Below are 25,279 nucleotides of genomic sequence, written 5' to 3'. Positions count from 1 at the left end.
GTGGAGGTTTGCTCGATTAATTGGGGAAGATGTGTGTGTGTGTGGGGGGGGGAGGGAATAGTTCCCCTCAAGAAAAAACAAACAAACACAGAAAGCGACAAAAAAAAAAAGAACACCGGGATCTGCTTTTTTCTTGTCCTTGATATAGTTCATCCCCTTTCTCGTTTTATACGGATCTTTTTGAGTGTGGGGGGATGGGGGAAAGGGGAGGCTGTTTTCCACTGTGCATCAAGAGATGATCGCCACTTGGCTATCCACGAGGTGAGGCAACAGTAAACCAATATGAGAGAAGAGCGAGAACCCGTATCGGGGTATGCTTCCTTGGTGTTTGTTCGGCCGAGGAGGAGAGCCAACACTCGTCCGTTTTGGGAGGGTGCACGACAACCTCCCTATACAAGGAGAAGGCAAAAGGTTGCAGGGATCAGGAGAGTTGGGGAGTGAAAAGACGTGAGAGCGCTTGTGGACACCGTTTCTCTATGCATCATCTCCTCTCCTGTGCTCTTCTTTCTGTATAGCTTAGGTGACATTCATTTCTGTTCACTTGGTGCAAACCCACATCATCGTTTGAAGGCCGCACCTCCCCCCCCCCTGGCCCAACTTACTGAGAGAACCGCAGTGGGTGTTGTCAGGGTGGATGTTGACGCGCTGCATTAACAAAGGTGGCACACCGTGGAATTGCCCATCGCCGGCACTTCCACGAATATGTCGCCGTTGGGGGGGGGGGGGTACAAAGATGGGAAACAAAAACTCTCCCCCACCCCCAGCCCTGGACAGTGCTCGTCCACGTTTTGTTTGTTGGTTGGTTGGGTTGTTTTCTTGTTGGTTTCGTTTGTACGACATAATCGGGACCGCTACTGAAACGCGATCAAAAAAAAGAGGAACGAGAGAGACGGAACATCGTTCGCTTAGTTCACATCGAAGGGGGTACAAAAAAAAAGAAGCCGTAAAGAGCTCAAAGACGACCACCCCAACCCTCCAACCCCCCCCGCAGACAGATCCGCCGCTATATGCGAGATAGCATTGTCTCGGGGGTGTCCCAGTTGAGGCAGTGAGGTAGTGGGTGCGTGTATGTATATTTGGTGTGCGCTTACACGACGGCCAGCAACTTCGGAGAAAGTGGACAGGACTGATACGACATGATAATGTAGGGATGATGTGGCCCAAACCGGTGAGTGATTGCCTCCAATATACTCCGAAGGGGACAGCACTCGAGATAAACAAATAAGAGACACAATGAAAAACAGCCGTGAGAACAAACACCAGCAAAAAGGAAGGCAATGTCGACGAGCACTTTTTTGTCTTCCTTTTTGCTGCTGCTGCTGCTGCTTTGTTTCCTCCGTCTCGTACATACATGCCAAAAAAAAACGGGTATTAAAACATGGAGATTAACAGAGGATGTTGTGGAGGAGGGGGAATGGGCCCCGTGTAGGGGAGAAGTTGAGCGTGCTGCGGCGCAGTGGCCAAGGTGTGTAAGAAAGTGGGGGAAAGAGGGAGTGAAGGAGAGGACCGTAGAAAGAGAGGAGCTCGAGAAGACGGCCTCGGCGTGAGAACCAATTCTAGAGCCGGTGCTTTAGCGTATGCAAACAATCCACAGTGGGGAGGCGGAGATGGAGGGACAGTGGTGGTGGCGAACATTCACTGACGGTTCCACAGCAGCCCGCATTCAAACGTGAGGACTCGATATGAGGAACTGCCTTCCCCCCCCCCCCCCTCCCTCCTTCCTCTCTTCCCCCGCGCCCCCCCCCAAAAAAAAAACAAAAGAAACACACATACACACCGATCCGCGTCATCACTGTGATTCTGCTTTCAACGCAAGTGCCTTATTGCGATATAGACAAAGCCTTGGAAAGCGCTATTCGCTTCGCTTGATCCTCCCGAGCTGCTTCCGCTGCCGCGACCGAAGCGCGCTTATCACGACGCTCATCAGCGTTTTCAATGAACTCGTTGATCGTCTTGATAACCAGTGGGGCATTGCCGTTGAGCCCGCGTCGATATTCGTCGATCGTAGAAGGGATGAGGGAAATTTGAATGTCCTCGGCGGGGAGCCCAGTTGCGTGTTTCACCGCCTCCTGCACCGTCGGTAAGGCATCCTTCGCGGCAGCCGTGTACGACGCCTCTGTCGAGAGTAGAAATAACACTGGAACGGTAACCCCACGCAGCGTCTTCTTGCACGTTGAAAAGGACTCCCCCAAGGCCGGTTGCCACACAGCCTCCTGCACTGTTAGCGTTGCATCCCGAAAGAGGCGTCCTGGCGTCACCACCATGTCGTACACTTTCAGCATTGCTGAAGTGTCGTTGCCGCGCTTCTCTTCAATGAGCTTATGCGCAAACTCGACACGGCGTTGTGTCGCTTCTACAGAAAACAATGCGCTGCCCTGCGGCGGCAAAATTCCTCCATGAAAGATGACACGCGTCACCAACTTCGACTGAGATTTCGACGCCAACACCTCCAGTGCCACCTGAACGCCAGTGCCACTAGCGTACAGGACAACCTCATCCATACCCTGCTCCTTCACCAGAGCACCCAGTGCAGCAGCCACATCATCTGCGTCCACGTCGTGGCCGTGTTCACATTGACCGACAATGCTGCTGCCAAGCATCACCTGCGCGACGGCCCATTTTTTCCCCAACTTCTCAACCATATGCTCCACAAAAGGCGTGGCAAAGAGCGTCTCCGTCTGTGAGCCGACAACAAGGATGCACCGATGGGCATTCCCAGTCACGAAAACACTTGTCTTGCGGAGGCCATCGCGTGGCAGAACAATCAGGCGGCCCTCCATCGTGCACGCCGCGAGGAAACCTAACCGGCTGAATTTGTAAGGAGAAAGAAAAACACAAGAGCAGCGGAAGGCGTGGCTAAACCAAAGGCGGAGCGGGGGGGGGGGGGGTCAAGAGTGCCTACTGGGAGAAGCTAACAACAATAAAAACGAGAAATTTGGGCGCACTGTGGATGTTACGTAGCTCTTCGTGTGTCTGTCTGTGTGTGTGTGTGTGTGGTTGGGGGGAGGGGGTTAGAGTCAATGTGTGCTGTCGTTGCTGTCACGCTCTTATTCTCAAGAAATCTGGTTAATGCATGAGACGGAGGAGACTCCGCCGCGACACAAGGACGGGGGTATAGAGTGAAGTGGAAGAATACAGAAGCACACAATCCAAAAATGCGCAGGTGAAAGGGGTTGGGGCGCACAAGGGAAAAGAGCGCATGGCACTGAGAGTGAGTCAAAGGGCGGGGGGGGGGGGAGGCTGTTGGCGCAACACCCACCACAAGTGCACGTGGAGGTTTGGATGGAATCGCCATCGAAAAGCACCTCGACTCGGCAGCGGGCGTGTGAGAACAAAAACGAGTTCGTCGCGCACAGATATCCCCTTTCACGACTCTGCATCTCGAAAAAAAAAACATGGAGCAGGCGGTTGGGTATGTTTGCAGAAACAAGCAGAAACTACTACAGAAAACGTACAGAAAGCCGCTTACGTTCTCCCGTGTGCATGCTCCGCAACAACAGCGCCATGCCCTGATTGCGTATCAGCCTGATTATTGGATTTCGCCACTCGGGCAAGCGCCCCTGTTTCCTGTCTTTTCAACGAAGAGCACCCCACGGCAGGGGAAAAAATATATATGCACCCCCCACAAACATACACACACACACACACACACAAGGAAAAGCTTTCCGTAAACGCCAGGGATAGTCGACATGGTGAGCCGACAGCCATACGGCAGACATTTGCTTTTGTGCCTCTCTTCTGTGAGGGTCTGTACTGCACTCTTCATAGCGCAACGCCCGGACAGAGAACATCAACCCTCACTAATCCGATTAACGGCCCCACGCTGCACTAACGCTTGAAGTTCTTGTGGCATATCCGGGGTAATTTCCTTCACGAAGTGCATCACCCGGTTAGCAAGCGCGCGGTAGACATGATCCTCCTCGCATTTGAGCTGCACAAGGTATCGGTTTGCACGCTCCACTTCTTGCAGGGTCATGGATTTTGCCATTGGTGTCACAAAAGAAGCAAGGACCTTCACAGTGCGTACCGGTACCTCTTCATTGAAGCACATGCCCATGAGGATAGGCTCCAAAAAAGTCCAATCCTTGAACCCGAAGCGAAACCCCGTGTCGGCGGCCTGTGTGTAATAGTCCGCGTCTCTGTAGCCGAGATGGGCCAGCCCTCGCGTTGCGCGCGCCAGTGAGACAGGGTTGAACACCTCCAACCGTAGCCGCGCCTGCCGGCCAAAGACTTCGACTAGCGCGTGACCGCGAGCACCGGGGTAGAGCGCGACAATATCCAGAATATCGGCGAGGTCGTTTGGATGAAGCATGCGTGTGCACTCGAGTGCGCGATCGAGCAACGAATGCATCAGGCCATCTGTATTGTAGGGTACACCGCTGCAGATATCCATTACGGGCGCTATCAGCCGCGGCTCCAATGTTTTCGCGAAACGCGTCATGCACGAAGCGAGTGCACTGAAAAGTTCCTCGTGAAGAAGATGGAGTTGCTGGAGCGCAATCAGCGCCTGCACCAAATGACGTTGATCGAGATCACTTGCGACGTCCACGAGGGCATCGGCGAAGATTTCAAGGTGCTCCCGCTTTTCGTAACTGAAAGAGGCGAACGTAACTAGGAATTGCGTCAGAGTTACCGCGTCTAAGTTCTCCACTTTCTCCAGCGCGGACTCGATCAGCTTCACAAAGGTGCGGCTGTACTGTTTTCCTGCTCCTTGCAGCGCGAGGAGTACGGCTACGTAGTCGTCCGGCTGAAATTCACTCCGCCGCTGTTCCGCAAGCGCGAACGCACGTCGCACCGTCGCGTACGGCATTCCTCGAGTTTCGGCGAGCGCCTTGACCGTTAGTGTCACCTCCATGGTGCTGAGATCATCTGTGTTTTCGAAGAGGCGCTTAGCCATGCGATTCATGGCATCGGCGTTAGAACAACGCAGCTTCGCCAGCTCAGAAAGAGCGAGAGACAACTGCGTTGGACTAAACTCATCGAGTACGGCGGGCACTTTCCTCAGCACATCGGATATCTTGTGCTCGTCGCGTGTCCCGGCGTGTACGTTCATGGCGCGCAAAACGTTAAGCAAGGTCTCGGGGGAAATCGCATCCTCCTCTGGCACCATCACCTCTTTGGGTGAGGCATTGATCCCAGCGCGGCGAAGCGTGTCCATCACGAGGCTGGTCTGGAACGGATTGAGTACCCGCTGATCCGATCGCTGAAAAGCGTCAGCGATACCTCGCATCAGCTCCGCATCATGCAACATGCCCAGCGTGTCATGGTTGTAGGCAATAGTGCACACTTGATAGATGTCTTGGGCGTTGAACGGAACAAGGTGGAGGCGGACGCGCTGGAAAATGTAGTCCAGCGATGCAGGACAGTTACCTGTAGAGAGAGCCGAAGGGAAAAGGTTCACAACCGCCACCCCGGCGGCCTCACCAGCGATAGCGCGGTTCATCTTTCTTGATTTTTCCGCCGCCACCGGATGTGCCAGGGGCAGCTTTCCTTACGAGACCCCCTTTTTCGGTGACGGGGGAAGGGTGAGGGTGGGGTGGGGTGGGGGGAGGGGTCAATGCTCACGTTTTGAGGGACCGGCACTGTCATGCGTGTTTCAAGTGCCCCTTGGGCTGTGCGCCCGTGTGTGTAAGTGTGTGTGTGTGTGTGTGTGTCATCGTTGTGTCCTCCCGGAGAAGCCCCCAAAGGGAGATCAAAAGAACGAGCAGAATAGTAGTAGTTCATTTCACGCATACAGCGTCTGCCCCCCTCCGTTTGTGTGTCCAGATGTTTGCCACGTAACGGTGGTGTGAAAAAATGGGGGAAATGCCAAGCCTGTAAAGCTCCGCGCGAATTGGGAGAGGGCCTGACAGCCACGGGTACTGTACTGTCCTGACTGAATGGCAGACCACATGTGAGACTTTCCCGATACAGGCACGTTAGAGCCCCACAGCATCTCACTTTAAACGTGTGCCTCAATCGCTTGCGTACAGCCTTGTGACCAGCGTAGTGATCCTGTGTGACGACCTCTAGAGCACTTGTACGGCTCATTCCGTCGTGAATCCCTCACTTCTTTCACCCCCTTTGGCTTTCATGGTCGGCATCTAGAATCCGTATCAGCGCTCCATTTTGAAAAGTAGACGGCTAAAAGGCCGAAAAGAAGCGCTCGTCATGCCCAATACAGATGCCGCGATCGAGGGGCGCCACCTCTAGCCATGCGGCGCTACAACCCAAGCAGAGCTCCTTTCCCCCTCACTCCTTTGTTGTTGTTACTATTTTTGTTGAGGCAACGATGGTGGCGGTCGTAGTCGCGCTGCGCGTCTCCCCGCAGGGCCGTTTTTGTGTGCGTGTGTCTGTGTTGCTTTACCACATTCGACCGCCCCGCCCCTCCCACCACCACCACATCCACTCCCACCTTTTCCCCCTCAGAGTAGGCCTTCCATCGGATCATAATTGCCACGCCGCTTCTTGCGCGTTTGGCCGTGTGACTGGGTGCGGTGAAGCTGCTTCGCCCTCGTAAAGATACTCTGCAACACGTCACGGTCCTCTACTCCCAATTTCACCAGCGAACGGCGACACGACGCGAGTTCTTCATCGTTCAGCATTGGGGCCAAGGTGCAGATGACGTTCGCTAGCATTCCAAGACCGCGCTTGGTAGCAACCATCGCTGGAGTGCAATACTGGAGAAGCTCTTGCACCGCCGATAAGCTGCGCATACCGCCCTTTTGCGTCTGCAGTACGTGTGCAATGGTGAAGAAGTCGTCCGTGTAGAGCTCTAGCATTGCGAGTGATATCACAACGCTCTCCAGTGACTCGGCGTCCATGCCGGGCGCACGCACCGACACCGCGTAGGCCATGGAAACCACCGCCGCGTGTCCCTTGGCAGGCGTATACGTGGAGAGCAGCTGCAGAATAAAAACCGTCTGCCCCACGCTCAGACGACCTGCCTCGCCAGTGAGTCTTTCCAACATGACCATCATGCATCTGGCACTCATATTCATCGGCACTTTTGATAAAAGATCCATGGCACGGTCCATATTGCTGATATCCATTGCCGGTGCAAGCTCCGTGAGACGATCAACGAGTTGTTGCAACGTTTCCAGCTGCGCTACCGATAAAAGCGACGCGGCGGCTTCGAAGACTTTCAGCAAGTCCCGCTCCGAGGTCATCGCCTTCCAGTGGTCTACCCAGTCCCGCAGGACCCTTTGCAGTGTAACAGGCTGCGCCACATGGTAGCGTGCCATGGACACCAGCAAGGCGCGGTGATAGGATGCGGAGGTGGCGTCGGACAGTTTCTTGAGAGCCTGTGGCACTAGCGATGTCAAGAGGCGCTGCGACGCCGACGACGTATTTTCTTGCCGCTCCAGCGCTTGACAGAGCAGAAACACTTCTTCCGCCGACATCTCTGTCACATGCTCGAGGAGGCGGTTCACGATAGAGACTAGGGAGTCGCGAGTGTGAAGCTTGTGTAGGTTAAAAAATAGTTGGCACAACTCTCGATGTGACAGGTGTCCAGAAACTTCACATCCGCGGCGCGTCAGAAGCATCGCGCGTTCGTAGTTGGTGTAGTTGAACTTTGCAAGTGCCTTGATGAGCTTGCACGTGTCTGTCGGTGATAGTTGACGAAGATTCGGTAAAAGAGCGGAGAGGTGCGCTTCCAGCACGTTTGCGCGACTGCCTCCGAGCGCCTCGCCGAGGCTCCGCGAGCTCGCGTAATCACCGGCAGACGCTGCGTTCGCTTCTGCCTCCGCTCGCTCAGGAGATGCACCTCCCGGACCGTCCTCCTTTGTGTCCGGTTGGCGCCCCCGCAGTGATGTACGCGCCTCGCGGGCAATCGCACGGTAGTGCTCTGCCTCCGCGTCGTTTACCAAATCCATGATGGCCTTGAAGTACTCATACGCCGTTATCGGCAGAACAGCATCCTGCTGACTGGGTAATCCTACGGCCGGCTCCGCCCCTGCTACACCGGTCTTTGCTACGCTGCTGCCAGCACTCGACTCAGACCGCGAGCGCGGCAGTACGGCGTCCAATAGGGATGTTTGAAAAGGCGAGGCGTTTTCGCGGATTTGTGCGTATCGGGTGGCCAAGCCACACAAAAACTCCGGGTTTGACCTCAACTCCAGCACGTCATTTGGGTCCTTTAGAAGGATGCCGATTTTGTACATCTCGGCTAGGTCGAACCGCTCGGGGTAGCGCGCACAGTGTCGCAACAACCGATGTAGTGTACACAACTCCAGCGCGCTTTCTTGCAGGAGCAGACAGGAGCGCCGCAACGACATTGCTGCTTAAAAAGCTGTTGTGGTGTAGATTCTTGCCTTATTGAGTGCGCGCAAGGGTGACCCGTAAGCGCGTCCGGGTCTCGTGCAATAATTATGCGTGGGTTCAATCAGCGCCGGGATGGTGTGAGGTTGGAGAAATGTTGATGGCATATTCCAGCGCAGTACGGCGCTGACGGGCAGATCTTTCCGGCATGGAACACGGGTGGTTTTTATAGGGCTGGCCGTGCGAGACACACGATCCTCTGCCTCCTCTCGCCGCATTCAGATAAGGTCGATTAGAGCACCACCACCCCCGCGCGAGATGCAGACAATACCGAGTAAGCTTTTGTATAGCTATATGTTTTATGTGGGGCGTCTGTGGGTCCTCGGAGTGGGGGTGGGGGTGGGGGGAAGGGGTAGCGATCGGGAAGGAGGAACAGAGTGCTGTATGTCATTATCCCCCCACCCCTCCTTCCGCCTCTCTACTGCTTCCCTCTCCTGAATGCGCGATACATTTGCGTCCTTTCCTTTTTGAGGGTCATCGACGTCTCGGGGAGGGGTGGTGCAAAAAAAAAAAAACACTCACCATCATCAATGGACGCGCGATCTAAAGTGACTGCACCACCCTTCCGTGCACAACAGACATATATATATATATTTGGTATCGCTCAAAGATAAAAGACAGGTGAAGCTCAGCTCAGCTCAGCTCAGCACAGCACAACAAATGCAAGCACATTGGCAACAAAACGTCACGAAGCAGGAAAACCTCTGTTTTTTTTTTGCAACAACACTTATTCTTGACTAAGCCGGCAACATCTGCGCATGGACATCATCCATGAACCTTTCCATCACCGCCTTTCTCTCAATCATACCTTCTGTCGCACACCGTGTACTCTATCGCACCTTTGCATTCCATGGCTCAAACAGGAGGTGACTAGCCACTGAAACCGGGATATCCACCCATGGTGGCACGCTGCTGCTAGAGTCCGCCAGTGCACCGACTTCGATTTCCTTTTCCGGCTTGCTATCTACATCTGTGACACACCTTCCATCTGTCAAGGGGTGCGTTGTGACGAGCACTAGGAGCCAGGAGGTGGTAAAGTAGTGGAAGAGAAACATCACCAGAATGGCGGGCATCGCCACGGCCCAGTAGCGATCGGGGTAGTACGTGAGATGCATCTGGTGGAGAAGTTCATCTGGCAATACAGCCCAGAGTACGTAGACGATGGAGCCCACGGCAATCAGAATAGAGCCAATGAACCCATTAATGGCGACCTGCGCCCGTTGATCACCGGTTTCCATAGCTGGTTCTGAATAAGAGCTCAGCTAGAGAAGCGAAATAAGAACAACCGCGGTTCAGCGATGCGTTGGTGTGTGTGTGTGTGGTGGTGGGGAGGGGGGGGTGAGGTCAGCTTCACCTCGCACCGGACCAGTGCTGAGGCAAAGAAAGGCCAAGGGCATGAGAGGAAAGAAATACAAGGGGATTGTTTACAGGGAGGGATACCCAAACCCTACCGATGGACGCGGTGTCACCACACATCGGAGAGGTGCTGGGGGTACAAGCAGCGAGAAATCGAGACGCCAAAAAGGGGGGACAACTTCACGTACAGCAAGCCACATGACGACTTGGGAATTTTGAGGCGCACTTCAGAATCTGAACGGCCGGAAACCCAACCATGACTGCCTCCGCCTCACGAACCACACGACTCTCGAGACACTTCATCACCTCTCATGGCCACTGGTATGTCAGCCCCTAACTAAGCCAGCGAGCCCTTCAGGTATGCGTCGCTGAATTGGACACCCCACCAAGAACAAAAAACTAGCTGGGGGTCGGCACACAACTTCGTTCTGGAGTGTTTAGCAAAAGCTATGCGCACCGTTCCCCGTGACCTCCATGCTCTAGGAACTCCAGCCGTTTTCTTTCAATTTCTAGGATGCTCGAAGCAGCAGTGAGCAATCCGAACAAGTGACAAGGAGTTCAGGTGGGGCGCGACCGTTTTTTTTTCCTCTTCGACCGTTTGAGGTGAGCATCTTTTTATTCCCGGTCACTTCAGCGAGTAGTGCCAGTGCGTTTGGGCCAGGTCTGTGTGGCCTCCAAGAGCCTGCGATCTCCTGCATCGCTGGGTGCCATGGCAGTAGACTCCTAAGTGAGGGAGAAAGGGAAGAGGGGGGGGGGGGGGAGGGAGCAGGCGGTGTGGCGGCGGCTGACACCGCGCTAGCCGTGTGGCCTCTTCCTCCCCACCAGGCCTACCTCACCCTCCTCAGCCCTCCTCAAGCCAGGCCGTCTACTCCACCCGGCGTTGCCGTGACAGCGGTCCGCGCGGCGTTGTGCCCGACCTCTCCCCGACGTTGCTACGCGGGCCCCGCGGGGGAGGTCGAGGCTCGGAGCACCCTGCGCTCGAGGTTACGATCTCGCACGGGAGGATGTGACGACGTACATTTGGCCGGTGCGCGTCGCTGCCCTCCACCCTTTCCGGGTCCTGAGAGCGATGCGCGGGTGCGCTGGCACAAGCACACACAAACAAACACACACACACAGACAGACAGACAGACAGACACACCCATGTCAGCCTCTTGTGACACACACCACGACCTTCCCCTCCCCTCCCCTTCACCCCCCCCTCCTGTACGGCAAGTGCCACGGCGACTGCGCGCTGAACCAGGAGCTCGGGGGCGATTTTTCCTGGAGGAAGGTATACAGCCGTCCCGAGCCCGATTCACGGTGGACTAGCGGCACCTTCCTGCCGGCAGAAGCTGGGGGAAAAGGGAGGGGAGGGGTTGATGGTACGCATCACGCAGTTCAACCCGAGCGATTCCTAGGGCTACGCGCCCCGGAGCAGTGTTCGGTGAAGCAGAATGAGGTGAGCTTAGGTTTCATTCCCACACTAGTGGGTGCCTGTTTCGCGTTGTGATGGGTTTTGGAGCACCTCATCTCTCGTAGGCAAATGGTACCTCGCGGGTTGGTGTGCGTGTGTGCCCCTTTGTTTTCCGCTTTAGCACACGCCGAGGCACCGTTCCGTTCCAGCTGCCTTCTCTGGAGGCGAAGGCGATAGGCTTCAATGATAAGCTTCCAATACGTGAGTCCCAGTGAGTTGCTGAGGAACGTCGCGGTATTTTTTTTCTATTGGGGGGGGGGGGGGGGGGGGTCAAACACACGCCGAAACCTCTCCCGGTAATGGATTGGAGACTTCGCGGCATTTCTGGGGCATCCGTAGACGCGTCGGCGCTGCGGCTGAGCACACCTTTTCTCACCTAGCTCACCGCCTTTGCGTCGAATTCGCGCGTTTTCTCAGTCGGGGAATGCAGGTGCACGTATCGCTTGCGCGGCAGTGATGGTCGGCGACCCGCCGTGTAGAAAAGCCCTCTGCTCGCCACACGAGTGCTCCCTCCATTCAAAGCAGCTTTTAGTTCACTCACAATGGCGTGCTGCTGTGACAGAGCGTTGTACAGCTCTGGCTTGTCCTTCTCCACTAACTCAGCCAAATTAATCCCTGTCAATCGATCTAGAAGGTCGCAAACTTGTGCAGGTTTCTGCGTCGGCGATAAGGCTCTTGCAACAGACTCGGCGGTGCTGCGCAGCGGGCGCTGACACGGGTGTACTGTGCTCGAGAACCAGCTCTCCTCGTCAGTGGTGCGGTGACAGCGGCGAAGTGTGTCCAATTCAGAAGCGGACATATCCTCTAGCAGCGTTGCGTATTGGGTGTCGTAGGAATCTGACCCACTGCGAGTTTGCACGGGTGTAAGCGGCGAAACTGCACGGGAGTCCGTTACTGCGCTCACCGTGCCTAGGGGTGTGGTGGGATCTAGCGCTCGCTCCCCGACGCGTCGAGGAGCTTTGCCGAGACCAGATGTTTGAAAGTCCGGGGAAGCGGCCAACATACAGGGAGGGAGGGTGTAGTCTTCTTCCAGGTCCTCTTTGAGGATGGTGGACAGTGCGTCACCGTTGGCTCGCATCGGCGTGATTTTCTGGAATGGCGAGGCGGGCGATCTGGACCTCACCCTGACGTAGTTCACCTCTGCAACATCCTTCTGAGAATCTGTCCCTGGTATCACAGATTGTTCTGTTCTCTTTGCCGGTATCGACGGGCTTCTGCTAGCACCTGTGGCATGTTCAAGAGCCGTTGGTCTGTCGACGGGGAGTGGGGACACGGACTCGTTTTTCACCTTCAGGTCTGTGGCACCGAGAGCCCTGTGCAAATGAGGGTGGCTTGAATTATCCCCGCTGAAGATGGACCTCGTCTGTATCTGTGGAGGTAATATCGCTGGTTCCCGAGGAGGAGCGAAACTGGATGGCGCACGCGTGTGCCTTGCAGAAGAAGATTTCCCACCGAGAGCCGTCTTGTCCTTCGGAACTGCCAATGAACCCCTTGGTGAGGGGCAGCCGGTGGATCCACCTCCGGACTGTCGCTCAAGAACAGCCATATCGCCGCCTGCATCGTGATCCCGCTCGCCGAGATCGTGATTGGGAGACGCTAGTTGTCGAGGAATAGGCACTGCAGAGCACCTCACCATGGAGCTCACCACCCGGGGGCAATTGATCGCGTCAGTTCGACTGGAAATGGAAGCCCTTGCAGCGGCTCCAAGCACCTGCGGTCGCGGAGACAAAACTGTTGCACAAGGCGAGGCGGCCTTGGCGGTCAGCGTGTACTTTTTCCCTGTGAGATCGCCTTCCGGGATGACCTCTGTGGCTACTCTGGGTGCCCCCTCAGCAGGCCCTGAAGGTATCTTGACAACGAACTCGAGAAGGCTACTGCGGGAGGAGCTCACAGACGGTTCGACCACACGCGCAGTATTTACTACTACACCCTGTGAATCACCTGAAAGATCTAGCACAGCGGACAGGTTTTTCTCGCCGCAGTTGCCCTCTCCCGGACTGTGTAACGACAACCGCGTTTCTTTTTCCTTGCTCAGAGGCGATTTCTCGGCTACCGAAACCGTCACACTTGGCAAGTTGACTGTCACAACAGTCACGGCAGTCAGCCCCGCACAGGACGCGGTGGAGCGGGCATGTAAACCAGCCTCTACCGCTCTCGCATGAAGCAGCGTGTCTGAAGATGTTGGGCGCACAAGGTTCCGCTCAGGACCAGGCTGTGCGATGAGGTCACTTTCAGTTGTGGCATGCCGGCGGTGGGCATACACCTCCTCGGCTCGAACGTATGTGTCGACGACGTGCGAGCCGAAGAGAAGACTTCGTGAATCAGTGTTGTGCTGTTCATCGGGACAGCCCGCAGAGGGTACCTTTGTGAGGGTGTCGAACGAAATCGTCGAGGTAGCTGACGGAGCGGCACCTGCGCTCGAACGCGTCAGCGTGCTCCATCGTCGCCTAGTCATGGGCCGCAAAACTGATGTGGCCGTCTCAGGGATGTCCTCGCACGCCCTCGCCGAAGAAAGGTGACCGCCACGCTGGGTGTGGGCCAGCTGGATGGAGAACTGTGTTGTATCCTGGCCGGTGCCATCCTCCTCACACTGAGGCACGTCCGTGTCCGCTTGAATTGAGCGGCACTCGTCTGTTTCAGGACTCCCTGTAGCGCGCCCAGGCAAGGAAAGCTGCGCAGCGGTGTCGCTTTCCTGGAGGCGTTCGCTATGGCCAAAATCCACGCGAACCTTGTCGGTTCCCCTATCACCGTCGCGGGCCTCTCTGGTCGCCCACAAAGGTGCCGAGAACTGTTCTTGCATCGACCTGCGCAGCACCTGTTGCGCCCCTGAAAGCGCGCTGTTGCTCTCCTTTGACGCGGCTGTGCCACTCTGTCCCTGAGCATCCGTTCCCACGTCAAATTGCGCACCCTTCATACCCGCTGCCAAGGAACCTTTGCTGTGGACCTGTTCCCACGACGCCGTGTCAACGCTCACGCGCACATCCTCTTCTGCTTTGGTGGCGAGCACCGCGAAAAGTTGCTGGGTAAGGCAAAACAAGTGCAGGGGAAGGGCTGTGCGACCATATGCGACAATCTCCTCCGCATTCAGAAGCATCGGTATGCCCAGCTGACGCGCTGCTGCCTTAATGGCTGTCCAGTAGCACAATGACAACTGCTGGTGCAGCACGTCTAGAGACAAGTCCGTGTCTTCGTGTCGACGAACACGGTCTTCCGCCGCTCGCAATGCGTCCGACAGCTCTACGAGCGGGAAAGCATCTGGGTAGTAGAACAGAAGTGCCACACACACCGATTCGCCGCTCTGCACGAGTCGGAAAAAATCACGATCTGCCGGATCCATCACATCATCACAAAACGGCCCGTGCTGAATGAAGGCAGAAAGAGCCGCGCAATCTCGCAGGCCACCAATCACCACCGCGCCGGCCTCGCTTGTGTTGATGGAGTCCACAATGGCCTGAAACCACTCGAGAAAGGCCCCCTCAACGCTAGACGGCGGCGGAGCCGCGGAGAAGCGTTGGGCAGAGGACGACACCACCGATCGCAGGTAAGCGACATGCTGCATCACCGCTTCGACGGTGAGTAGCGTCGCGCAGTACTGCAGGAGCAGCGAGCGCGAAACTAGGAGGTGTGCGCCAAAGTAGAAGGGTGCCAATTCCGCAAGCCGATGCGCTAGTTGCTGATGCCGGCGAAATTGCTCGTCGTCCGTCGCCGCAGGGGTCGCCATCATTGCCTGGGGGCAAAGACTCCCAGCGGCGCTGTTCCCTGTCTCCAACGTCAGCGAAACCTCATATTCTGAGAGCACGCCTTCGCTAAAAAGCCATCGCAGCAGCAGCAGCATCCCCTGTTTCCCTCTTTCCTGGTCCCTGCCTTCAGCCTGCCGTATCAATTCCTCGTTGTAAAGGTCGATTGCAGCGAGCGGCTGCACGTCAAGTTCCGTGGCTGTACGTGGTGTGTCCCGTCCTTTGCCATCACCATCGTCGTCGCTGGGGAAGCTCACATTGAGGTCAGGGCAAAGTGGCGCCCTTCTGGGAAGCGCACGTGGTGCACTGTTCGAATCCGCTGCGACGGCTCGCATGAGGAACGGGTGCATGGTCGGCGGGCATCCGCCAAGAAGATGATCTGACACTAGCAAATACAACATTGCCTCACGTGAGAGACGCAAAATGCCAAAGGGCAGATCTCCAAGTGTGCAGCCCCGCTCAAACGCTATGCCGGAGAGATGGAGGTCCAGCTTGGCCACCTGAGCGATGAAACCCGGGTATTGTTGCTCAACAGTCGGATCGAGCTCACTGGCAGCGTACCGGAGCAACCAGCGCATATTTGCCATGTATTCCAGAACGTAGAGGTCCATACTGGCGCTTGCCCTGTTCGGTGACGTCTCCATTTTCGCCCCTCTAAGGAGAGAGAAAAGAAAAAAATGCGTTGGAGACTTTCAGACACGCGCGCAAGATGGCGTAAAAAAAAAGAGGGGGTAGCAGCAACACCAGCGCAATCGTCGTTTGCAAAAAGAATGGCGGTCCAATGATAGGAGAGCTCGACACCGTCACTGCAGGCACTGTTGTCTTCTCGGTTAGTGAGCAATGGCGGGGGGAGGGGAGGGTTGGGGGGGGGTGAAGGGGGGCGGCGCTACATGAGCGTCATCTGTAAGCAGGAAAAAAAAAAACTGCACAATACGGTGGAAGTAATTGCCACGGTACCGCTAAAATCTGGAGAGGAGGATACAGACGACAGAAGGCAGTAGTAGAGCCCCGATATCCGCTACGGAGCGGACCGCAGCCATATACAAAAAAAGGGGGAAAACGTGGGACAAGAAATGGGCACAGTTCCATCACCGCGGCAAGTGTCTACTTAGAGAGAAGAGACGTTGGGGAGTAGTGCAGGCACTGAAATGGTCACCCGGTGGAGGGGGGGAGTGTGTGTATGTGGGGGGGGGCGTCTGTGTCCCAAAACCTCTGCTGCTTCCAGCTCGATAGTCTCAACTCCAGAGCTGCATCAGTCACGCTACACCACATATTCCTCTTCGCTTTAGGCCAGACGCAGATCGGCACCACTCCGCGCCACGCGCCACATAACGTGTGAATGAAAGAATCAGAGGGCAAATACCCATAAAGGGAACGCGGAAGCCCCAAACCGTGAAGACAAGCGAAAACGAAAACAAGACGCAGCCGTCGATGTAAGCACTCGTGCAATCCCCAATTGAAAAAGAAGCCTAAGGAGACTCATTTGAAAATCCAGGATATCATCAACCCAGAGTTCTCTTTTACGTGCGTGTATGAGTGAGTGAGTGAATGGGGAGCCAAGTACGGCTAGCGTTACCGTGCAACGCAGGGCCCTTCGGGCGGTTGCCCTCATGCAAGAAGGAGTCGCCCCCACGAAACCAAAAGGTGTTGTTCACCTGGCAGCGTGCGTTTCCCCCATTTCTACGACTTCCAATTTGTGCACGAAAAAAATAACAAATCCAAGGAAAGTCATCTGTGACATTGACCACAACCAAAACACAAGAAAAAAGCAGAACAAGATCAGAGAATCCCACACGGCCAAGGCTAAGCGAACTCCTACCACATAATCTCCGGGAATTAGTTCACTTCGCACGCGCGACGTCCACAGCGAGATGAGCCAAAGTCGTGAGTGCCCGCTCAGCACCACAAAAACCATCGGTTGCGCGTTTTCTTTTCCTTGCAGCGCTGCTTATAACATGGAGGCACTCTCGGGAGCATTCCCACGCCATCGGGAGGCACCTCTCTCTGCTTCACCGAGCACGGCTCCGGGGCACGTAGCCCTGGGAATCGCTCGATTTGAACTGCGTGATGCGTACCATCAACCCCTCCCCCCCCCTTTTCCCTCAGCTTCTGCCGGCAGGAAGGTGCCGCTAGTCCACCGTGAATCGGGCTCGGGACGGCTGCATACCTTCCTCCAGGAAAAATCGCCCCCGGGCTCCTGGTTCAGCGCGCAGACGCCGTGGCACTTGTCGTACAGGGGGGAGGGGTGAAGGTAGGAGAGGGGAGGGGAGGGGAAGGTCGTGGTGTGTGTCACAAGAGGCTGACATGGGTGTGTCTGTCTGTCTGTCTGTCTGTGTGTGTGTGTGTGTGCTTGTGCCAGCGCAAACGCGCATCGCTCTCAGGACCCGGAAAGGGTGGAGGGCAGCGACGCGCACCGGCCAGATGTGCGTCGTCACATCCTCCCGTGCGAGATCGTAACCTCGAGCGCAGGGTGCTCCGAGCCTCGACCTCCCCCCGCGGGGCCCGCGTAGCAACGTCGGGGAGAGGTCGGGCACAACGCCGCGCGGACCGCTGTCACGGCAACGCCGGGTGGAGTAGACGGCCTGGCTTGAGGAGGGCAGAGGAGGGTGAGGTAGGCCTGGTGGGGAGGAGAAGGCCACACGGCTAGCGCGGTGTCAGCCGCCGCCACACCGCCTGCTCCCCCCCCCTCTTCCCTTTCTCCCTCCCTCCTCTCCTCTCTTCTCCGTCTCTCCTCTTCTGCCTTCCCTCACTTAGGAGTCTACTGCCATGGCACTCAGCGGCGACGTTCCAAAAGCTTGCCCAACAGGCGATTCAGCAGAGAAGAAAGAGTCAACGACGGTGTCTCCTGCGGTGGTGGCTCGCTCACGTCGCGGTACCGAACATCGGCGGTGTGGGAACTATGTCTGCGCGTGGTGGTTTTCCCGCAGAGGCCCATGTCTGTGGTGTTGGAGTGTGTCAGATACATGGGAGGACGAGACAGAGGTCGTCGAGGCCATTGATGGAGACTCGCCACTGCGCCACAGCGTCGAGGTGGCGGTGGAGTAAACGCAGCCCTGGGATGTGTACCTAGACAGTGAGTCGTAGCTGCTTCCTGTGGTAGTGACGCTGACCGTCTGCTCCTGGGAGGCGCTGCCAGCCGTGATCGTTGTCGTGGTGTCGCTGTATGGGTAAAGGGGTGTTTTTAAATGTCTGCATCGGTGGTGGTTGTAGGAGCACTTCGTGACGCCGCAAGAACGTCCACCAGGCTCATAGTTGTCATAAAGGCGACGCCCGCTGCATGGCACAGCGTAGGACGACGGGTATGACGCTGTCGCCGTCATTGTCGGCGTGGAGTCAGACGTCACTGTGGTGCTGCCGTCGCCGCGACACGGTGGTCGGTATCGCCGAAGCGGGTCTCCTGATTCCTTAGGGCGAGGGTCGGGGTCTCTTCTACCCAAGACACGATTGCGCAGCTCTAGGAAACGCTGCTGTGAATGAGCAATCTTGTGGTTTTCCTCAGATGGGTCGCGATAGTCGTGTCGCGGCAGTGACGTGTACCGCCTCCTGCCTTTTTGCCGATCGACTTTTCGGTGTGCGACCGCATTTTCGAGCACGCCACTGCGTTGGTCCCCCCCGCCATCTTCATCACAAGGGTGATCCATGGGCGCCTGGGTTGGTGATGGAACAACTTCCAGTGGATGGGTAGTATCTTTTCTATGCTGTGGTCGTCCACCGAGATGAAGACCAGCGTCGCACGCTGCGGCGTGTGATACAGCAGGAGAGCCCTTGCAGCTAAGAGCAGAGGAAGGGCCTGAAGATTGCGCATTGGAGAGGGCACACATCCCCTGGAGCTGACTTGACCCAACGACGCTTCCCGAGGCCTCCAGTGTCTCTGCAGACTCCAGCCCCTCCTCCGGTGTTGGGATTAAATCCCCGCTGTGTCGGAGTGTCATCTCTCTCGTCTGGTTCGACTCATCATCTGCTAGGACCGCGGTGGGCTGCAGCGGGGCGAGTGGGTGGGGACCCTGGTCGTCGGATCTCTGCGCCGCCGCTACCTCTGCTTGGGTATCGTCTTCTTCCTTAGGCAGCGCCTCGCTTAAAAGCAGCGGCGCCGCCCTGAATTCTACAGTGTCCTCTGCGTGCCGCCGTTCATCCTCAGATATGCGACGAACCGCAAGCTCCACCTGTGCATCAGCGTCCTTTTGCAGCCGCATCAGCTCCTCGTCTGACAAGTGGGCCGCTAGTCGCCACTTGAGTTCCTCCATGTGGCGATCCACCATGTCATGTCGTAGCTGTGATTCCATCATGTTCATCTCGGCTCGCAGCGACTCCAACTCCTCAGCGTTACGTGTCTGCTTCTGCAACGCGTCCCACCGCAGCTTCCGCTCCTCCTCATCCCTCTCTTGTCGAGACCGCTCCAACGCCACATGCGCCTGCCAAGAAGCAGCAGATGCATCGTACTTGGCAGTCATGCGAGCGCGCTGCTGTTGCAGAAACGCCGCGTCCTCGGAGGAGGACACCTCGGCGGTCTTGCGCAACCCGTCCAGGTAGGCTGCAGCTTTTTTTTCCTCATCACGACTGCTTTGCAGAACCGAGAGCTCGTGGAGTTTCTGAGCGAGTATGACGGAGTCGTGGGTGAAGTTGGACGGATAAGCAAACCCTGTCGTGAGGGTCTGAAACACTTTGAATCCAGCGAAGTTCGCTGGCAAGTCGAACGACTCACGCGACCACCTGTGGTGAAGTCGATACGTCTCCTCGATTGTCCCCTTCAAGGACTTCGTTGGCGATGAGGCTTGAGGGGACGCAGTGACCATGGGTATGGAACGAAGTACCCGTCGGACCTCTTCTACGCTAAGCGCCGTCGACAGCTCCGAGCGAAGTCGTGTACGCACGAGGGTGACGTGAAAGGCAAAAAGCCACAGCGGCGAGGCAGTAAAGGTGTGGTCCATCAGCTGCACCCATTCCGGCCCAGTGAGGCAGTCTGTAAAAAACGTTGTTAGCAGTTCCCAGCCCCACACCGCTACGCCCGCGCCTATGGCATCGAGGTGCTGGCAAAGTTGCGCATCCAGGCGGCGCAGCTCGTGTTCCATGGCCATGAGCAGTGTCGCTGGGCCGTGAGGGTGGCACACAAAAAAATCCTTTCCCCAGTTTAGGAAAAACATCAACACGAGCTCAACCACGCCCTGAACGTCGTCTTGGAAGATCATGCTAAGTGGGTACACGAGCACTGGGAGGTAAGAGGCGAGAGTGAAAACCGGGGAGGCCCAGCACAGACAGGAGAGCGCCATTTCTACAGCGTCACGCGTACCGGACGGAGGGAGCGGGAAGGGGGCCATGAGCTGCGACACGCCCAAATGGACTGGTCTTCGCGCGAGTGCGGCAAACTGCGACGCCGTCTTCGCCTTGCTCGGCAATCCGGCAAGGAAGCGCCAAATTGCGGTCCGGTACTGATGTGGATAGACGCCATACTTCAGCAGGTGCGCCTGAAGTTGGTTCAGATTATACTGGCAGGAGGAGGCGCAGAGGGTATCGCAGAACGCTGCAGTGGACGACCAAGCCACTGGCGAAGTAGTGGTCGTTCTTTTGTCTTTCTCCTTGCTGCCACCGAACCGGCGGTCGGTTATCTCTGTGGCCATGAAGCACAGGTCCACTTCGTTCACGTCTGCCCAGGACTCTGGGAGTCCTTTTGGGGGGACAACGACATGTGGCCGGCAAAAAGACAGAACTGCGAGCGCGGCATCGACTGCGCTGGGCACAGCGTCAGCGGTTTTTAGGGGTAATGAAAACTTCATCTGCGCTGCTTTACAGGGGCGCAGAAAAGATTGCGCCACTACGACTGTGCTGTTCGTTGCAGCAGTGGAGGGATCGTCGACCCAGTTGCCCAGTTGTGGCGCCTTTGACTTGGCAGAGGATCGCTCCTTGTTGACGATAACTTCCGTCGAGGATACCATCATTGACCCGGCGCGTAAGACAGCCGGCTCGAAGACGGGCGCAGTGCCCAAATCACCATGATGGGCGGTTGGTAGGTGCAGAAGGATAAGGAGATGCTCGCGCCACATGGCGCCTAACGTGGGCCCAGAGGGGGTGAAGTTCCAGCTCGACCGTGGGCTGAAGTGTTGGGCAGGGTTACCCACCGATGGCGGGGGAATGGAGAAGACAAGGTGAAACGTGCTCGGTAGCACCACATGGACGACACCGGTGCTCAAAAGACATGCGACGCAATCTGAATGCAGCGCACTGAGCTGATAAACAGTCACGGCGCGATCTTTTGTGTAGCCACCAGTGCCGCGAGCAGGCAGTCGCACCATCCCCGCGCCCTCTAGCGTTTGGCCCGCAATAAAGGCCACCGCCGGCACAAGTTGGTCGCGTAGCTCATCTGCTGTCGCGGCGTCCGCACCGAGGGCGATGAGGGTGCCGCACTGCACGGAGGTGCGTACTCGCAGCACCGACGGTGTTGTAGCGCTTTTCTGCAGTTGAAGTGGGGTCCGCTGCGCTACGGGGTCGCCATCTGCAGCTACTGCGGTGCGCGACCAAAGAGATAACACACCGCTGGTTTCCACAGAGACCAGCAAAGCTGGGTGAAGAATGTGTACGCCAAGAAAGCGGTGCATGACTGTGTCCAGACGATTCGCGTTCAGGTCATCTTTCTCCTGGAGCTGAAGGGTACACTGGGTCGGCAACGCACTACCAGTACAGCCGTAGCGGGGCATCGAAGATCCATATGTGCTGCGACCGTTTGGCAAAGGGCCGGCTTCGCCCGCTGTATTGAATGACCCCTGGTGGCTGGATGCAAGAGGAGCCGAGCTTAATGAACCAATAGCATAGGCGGTGTCGCTGTTTGCAAGGGGCTCCCAGCAGGATATCGCGTCTGCACTTAGTGTACAGAAGAGAGACTCTGTTGAGGCCCCGGTTACAATGCCCAGGATCGGCCTATCGTGTGCCGCCGCCGGTACATCCTGCAAAACAACCCCGCGTTTCCAATCTAGGAAAATGAGCCGATTGTCGCTGCAGGCGAACACCACAATTGGGCTTGTAAGGTAGCCGGGACAGAAGGTCGCGCATCGCAGTGCACCGCGCTCGCCCACGTCTCCAAGGAGAAAAAGTTTATTTTCCTGCAAAGAGACCCCATATGCTCGGCCAGCTTCGGTCCCCAATACAAAACACGTTTCGTCGACGGGGTGAAAGGCAACTGAAGTGACGGTATTATTGGCTAGGGCGGCTGTCGGCGATAAGACAAGCGCCAAGAACTGCCCGCTCGCGTGGAGCGGAATGGCGCCCACGTCCTCTGGAGCCCATAATGAGTCCACGACAGTGCTGCTGGTGATCGACACGGTCATGTCGAGGAGATCATACAGGTACTGGAAGTAAAACACGAGAATGGGTAGAAGAATCGTTGTCCTCGCACCCCCCCACTCCCCCATTCACACACACACACACAGACACGGACACAGAGACGCGTATCCCGGAAAGCGAGTAATGTAAACCAGCCTCCACTAAGTCCCGTGTCCACGCAATAGAGAGTAGTCCATGTGCACCGTCGCCAGGCGTAGTCGATCCAGGGTAAAGATCCAGAGGAGAGTGAAAAACATAAGAAGAGAGGAGAGCAAGGAGCGGCTTAGTTGTGCTCACTGCTCCTATGCTGAAGCACTTCAGAACACACGAAACGATGAAGCACGAAGGGTACGGCCTGTCGTCTCACTTTCGGTACGCTAGGGGCATGCTCCTCTCCCTGCAAGGTAGAGCACAAGACGAGGCCGACGTGTGTCCGCGCAGGTGATGAGGGTACACGACATGGCCTAGCAATTGGAGAGCTGCGCAGTGCGTTTGTTGCCGCTTCGAAAGAGCAGCTGGTACCCAACACGAATCCGCTGAGGATTCCTGCTGGGCACGTATGGAGGAACAACACCAAAAAAAAAAGCAACGGCTATATTCGTCTCCCCCTCTCCCCCCCGCTGTGTCTGTACTTGTAAAGAGAGAGCAAAAGAAAGAAGGGAATCGGTGGCCGAGCACAAAGAACGTAAGCGCTTTTTAGCAACTCGATAAAATCACCCATGTTGTAATTACATCAACAGGCAGTGGTGCCTGGGAAACAAAAAATTGGGAAGGGTGCAGCGAATTTCCGGGCCGCTACACGCCAGCGCACGTTCACCCCCCCACCCCGTCATTCGCTGTTGACCACGAACAGTGTGTGGAGCAGCGGAGAGAAGCTGCAAAGTGCGGCCACATGAAGAAGGGTTTCCAGCTTGGGTGCCTTGTTGGTACGATGAACCGCTCCCGCTGCTTGTGGACACTAACCTGGACTCTCCTCATCGACCGCGCACCGTGCCCCCCAAATCTACCACGCGGACCCATTCGTTCAATGTACTTGGCGGCGTCGGCGTCAGTAAGCGTGAGACCCTGCTGGATGAGCTCGCGGCGCGTGCACCGCGCCTCAGCCCTTTGCTTCTGTTAGCGTCGCCCTAGTGCGAACAGATTCATGCCCTGTAGAATGGACAACCCCCTCAGAACACTTTCCATTTTTCTCCTCTTGTCTTGCACATTGGAGCCCCCCCCAACCACTACCACCACCACCACCTTTCCCCCTCCTCCCGGCCGTTACACCGTATCGGAGAACACAGCCCTCAGTTGCGCCACAGGAAATCACGAATGATTTGTGAAACAGGCACAGCTTGGTCCTCCGATTGCAACAAGTCGTCTCCATACATATATATATATATATATATATATATACGCAGTAAACATGACAAACGCTGACCCCCAAAAAAAGAAGACATCCGAGCTGCCGGACCCGGAAGGGCGAAGATGTGTCGCTACATACTACAGCCACTCGGAGATTTTCCAAGACAAAATGCCGAGTTGAGGCTGGTTCTCCGTAGAGCCGGGTGCCACGCATTTTTTTTCTCTGCTCCCAGCTCCGCGGAAAAAAAAAATAACAGGCGATGGTGAAACGGAATTTCATGAGAATTCCGGTAACAAGCGTTTCACACGCCATGGGAAAGGTCGAAGTCCAGCGGGAAACGAGAAGAGACACGAGTCCTTGGTTTGGAACGGTCCCCACACACCAGTGAATGAAATAGTCGCACACGCAAGCGCGCTATTCTGCTTCCTGTGCTCGTTAGGGTCGCTGCAGAAACAAACAGACAAGACAGCCCCGCTGTGAAGAGACACACTGCTCACGCAACGCCCTGTCCCCTGAAAGCCCCTTTCGCCACCACCTTGGCGGCGAAGGACGGTGTCGCGGGGGCGGTTCAGTAAGATTTGCAGTGAACCGGCCGCCGGAGTAGCATCCAGCGGGAAGAAGCTAGACACTGCGCTGAGTCGGCGGCAACGGCGATTACGGTCTGATGCACTCATGAGCAGGCCTCGTGGGATGCGGTCAAGAACCCTGTCATTGACGACCTGCACTGAGGTCTTCACGGCGAAAAGCAGGAACGCACCAGTAACGGGGACAAATAATTGGTGACTACCTGTCACACGTGGTTCTGCATACCGCAGAAGCCGTCTTCTGGGAGAAGAGGGTGAAGATCACGGCACTTCAGGTGAAAGGGACACAGGTTTGCACCCCGTCCACAGCTATGGTGTTGGATGGAATAAAAATGATGATCGCTTGTCCCGAGCTCCAAACTGCGCCCCACCACCCACGTAAAAGTGCAAAATGGGAGACTGGATCACCAACTGTGAGGGCATATCAGCGTATCCCACGGCTGCACAACACCGTCAGTGCAGTTACCAGCAGATTCAAGCACTGCCGCGCGGTCCTGTTCCACATCGACGGGTCAGAGCGCTATGCACGTGCCCCTCCAAACTGCGGCACCGCGGGCACCCGGAGTGGTCGAGATGGAGACCTGCGCGTCTTTCCCGCTTTTCCCCAAGCCATTGGCCGCAGTGCCCCCCCCCTCCGCCAGACGCGATTGGCTGAGAGAGAGGGCGGGAGAGAGGGTCTACAGGAAGCCCTGCCGACATGTTCGCTGGATTTTACGCGCGCCGCAGCCAAGTAGCTCAAACAGCCGCCGCTCTTGACTAATAGGGACGTCCCTAGAGCGACCTATGCTATGTCCATCACAATGGTTCCTCACGTGTGCATCCCATCGATGCCTCCTTCGCCACTATTCCTCGCTTGTCGGCGTTTCTCAGTCCGACATATATATATATATATATGTAAAGATTTCTCTCACGTGTCGGTGCACATGATGTATTAATACACATGCATGTAGGCTTATCGATGTCCGCGTTAGTTTGTTGTCTATGCTTGTGGGCTACATTTACATACTCGAGTCAGAGAGACATGCACGCATTTACTCGAGCCCATCAAAAGAAGGGGCAAAACTCCATTCCCAACTAAATAGGTTGACAGCAGACACGGGTTCAGCGTTTTTCCCAGCCATAAAAAGAGAGGGAGATGAGAGGAAGGGCCCCCCCCCACCCCACCCCGACGCTACAGGTGCTGGGA

General features: G+C 56.4%; 6 protein-coding genes across 6 annotated transcripts; all 6 read right to left on the bottom strand.

The window, feature by feature from the left end:
• Positions 1 to 1,820: 1,820 nt before the first annotated feature.
• On the bottom strand, positions 1,821 to 2,780 carry JKF63_00754 (uncharacterized protein; the record flags this gene model as incomplete). The annotated part of the gene is made up of 1 exon (XM_067896804.1): positions 1,821 to 2,780. The coding sequence occupies one exon, from the start codon at positions 2,778 to 2,780 to the stop codon at positions 1,821 to 1,823; it is 960 nt and encodes a 319-aa protein (XP_067752961.1).
• Positions 2,781 to 3,790: 1,010 nt separating this feature from the next.
• Positions 3,791 to 5,443, bottom strand: JKF63_00753 (uncharacterized protein; the record flags this gene model as incomplete). Its single annotated transcript, XM_067896803.1, has 1 exon — positions 3,791 to 5,443. One exon carries the CDS (start codon positions 5,441 to 5,443, stop codon positions 3,791 to 3,793), a length of 1,653 nt encoding a protein of 550 aa, XP_067752960.1.
• A 961-nt stretch (positions 5,444 to 6,404) lies between these two features.
• JKF63_00752 (uncharacterized protein) lies at positions 6,405 to 8,258 on the bottom strand (the record flags this gene model as incomplete). The annotated part of the gene is made up of 1 exon (XM_067896802.1): positions 6,405 to 8,258. The coding sequence occupies one exon, from the start codon at positions 8,256 to 8,258 to the stop codon at positions 6,405 to 6,407; it is 1,854 nt and encodes a 617-aa protein (XP_067752959.1).
• An 873-nt stretch (positions 8,259 to 9,131) lies between these two features.
• On the bottom strand, positions 9,132 to 9,539 carry JKF63_00751 (uncharacterized protein; the record flags this gene model as incomplete). The annotated part of the gene is made up of 1 exon (XM_067896801.1): positions 9,132 to 9,539. The coding sequence occupies one exon, from the start codon at positions 9,537 to 9,539 to the stop codon at positions 9,132 to 9,134; it is 408 nt and encodes a 135-aa protein (XP_067752958.1).
• Positions 9,540 to 11,489: 1,950 nt separating this feature from the next.
• On the bottom strand, positions 11,490 to 15,494 carry JKF63_00750 (uncharacterized protein; the record flags this gene model as incomplete). The annotated part of the gene is made up of 1 exon (XM_067896800.1): positions 11,490 to 15,494. One exon carries the CDS (start codon positions 15,492 to 15,494, stop codon positions 11,490 to 11,492), a length of 4,005 nt encoding a protein of 1,334 aa, XP_067752957.1.
• Positions 15,495 to 17,747: 2,253 nt separating this feature from the next.
• On the bottom strand, positions 17,748 to 22,166 carry JKF63_00749 (uncharacterized protein; the record flags this gene model as incomplete). The annotated part of the gene is made up of 1 exon (XM_067896799.1): positions 17,748 to 22,166. One exon carries the CDS (start codon positions 22,164 to 22,166, stop codon positions 17,748 to 17,750), a length of 4,419 nt encoding a protein of 1,472 aa, XP_067752956.1.
• Between the last annotated feature and the right edge of the window lie 3,113 nt (positions 22,167 to 25,279).

The sequence above is a fragment of the Porcisia hertigi genome, chromosome 36 (genome assembly GCF_017918235.1).
Source record: "Porcisia hertigi strain C119 chromosome 36, whole genome shotgun sequence".
NCBI lineage: Eukaryota > Euglenozoa > Kinetoplastea > Trypanosomatida > Trypanosomatidae > Porcisia > Porcisia hertigi.
Note: the sequence above shows the minus strand (reverse complement) of the source record. Positions and strands in the feature narration are given on the sequence as shown.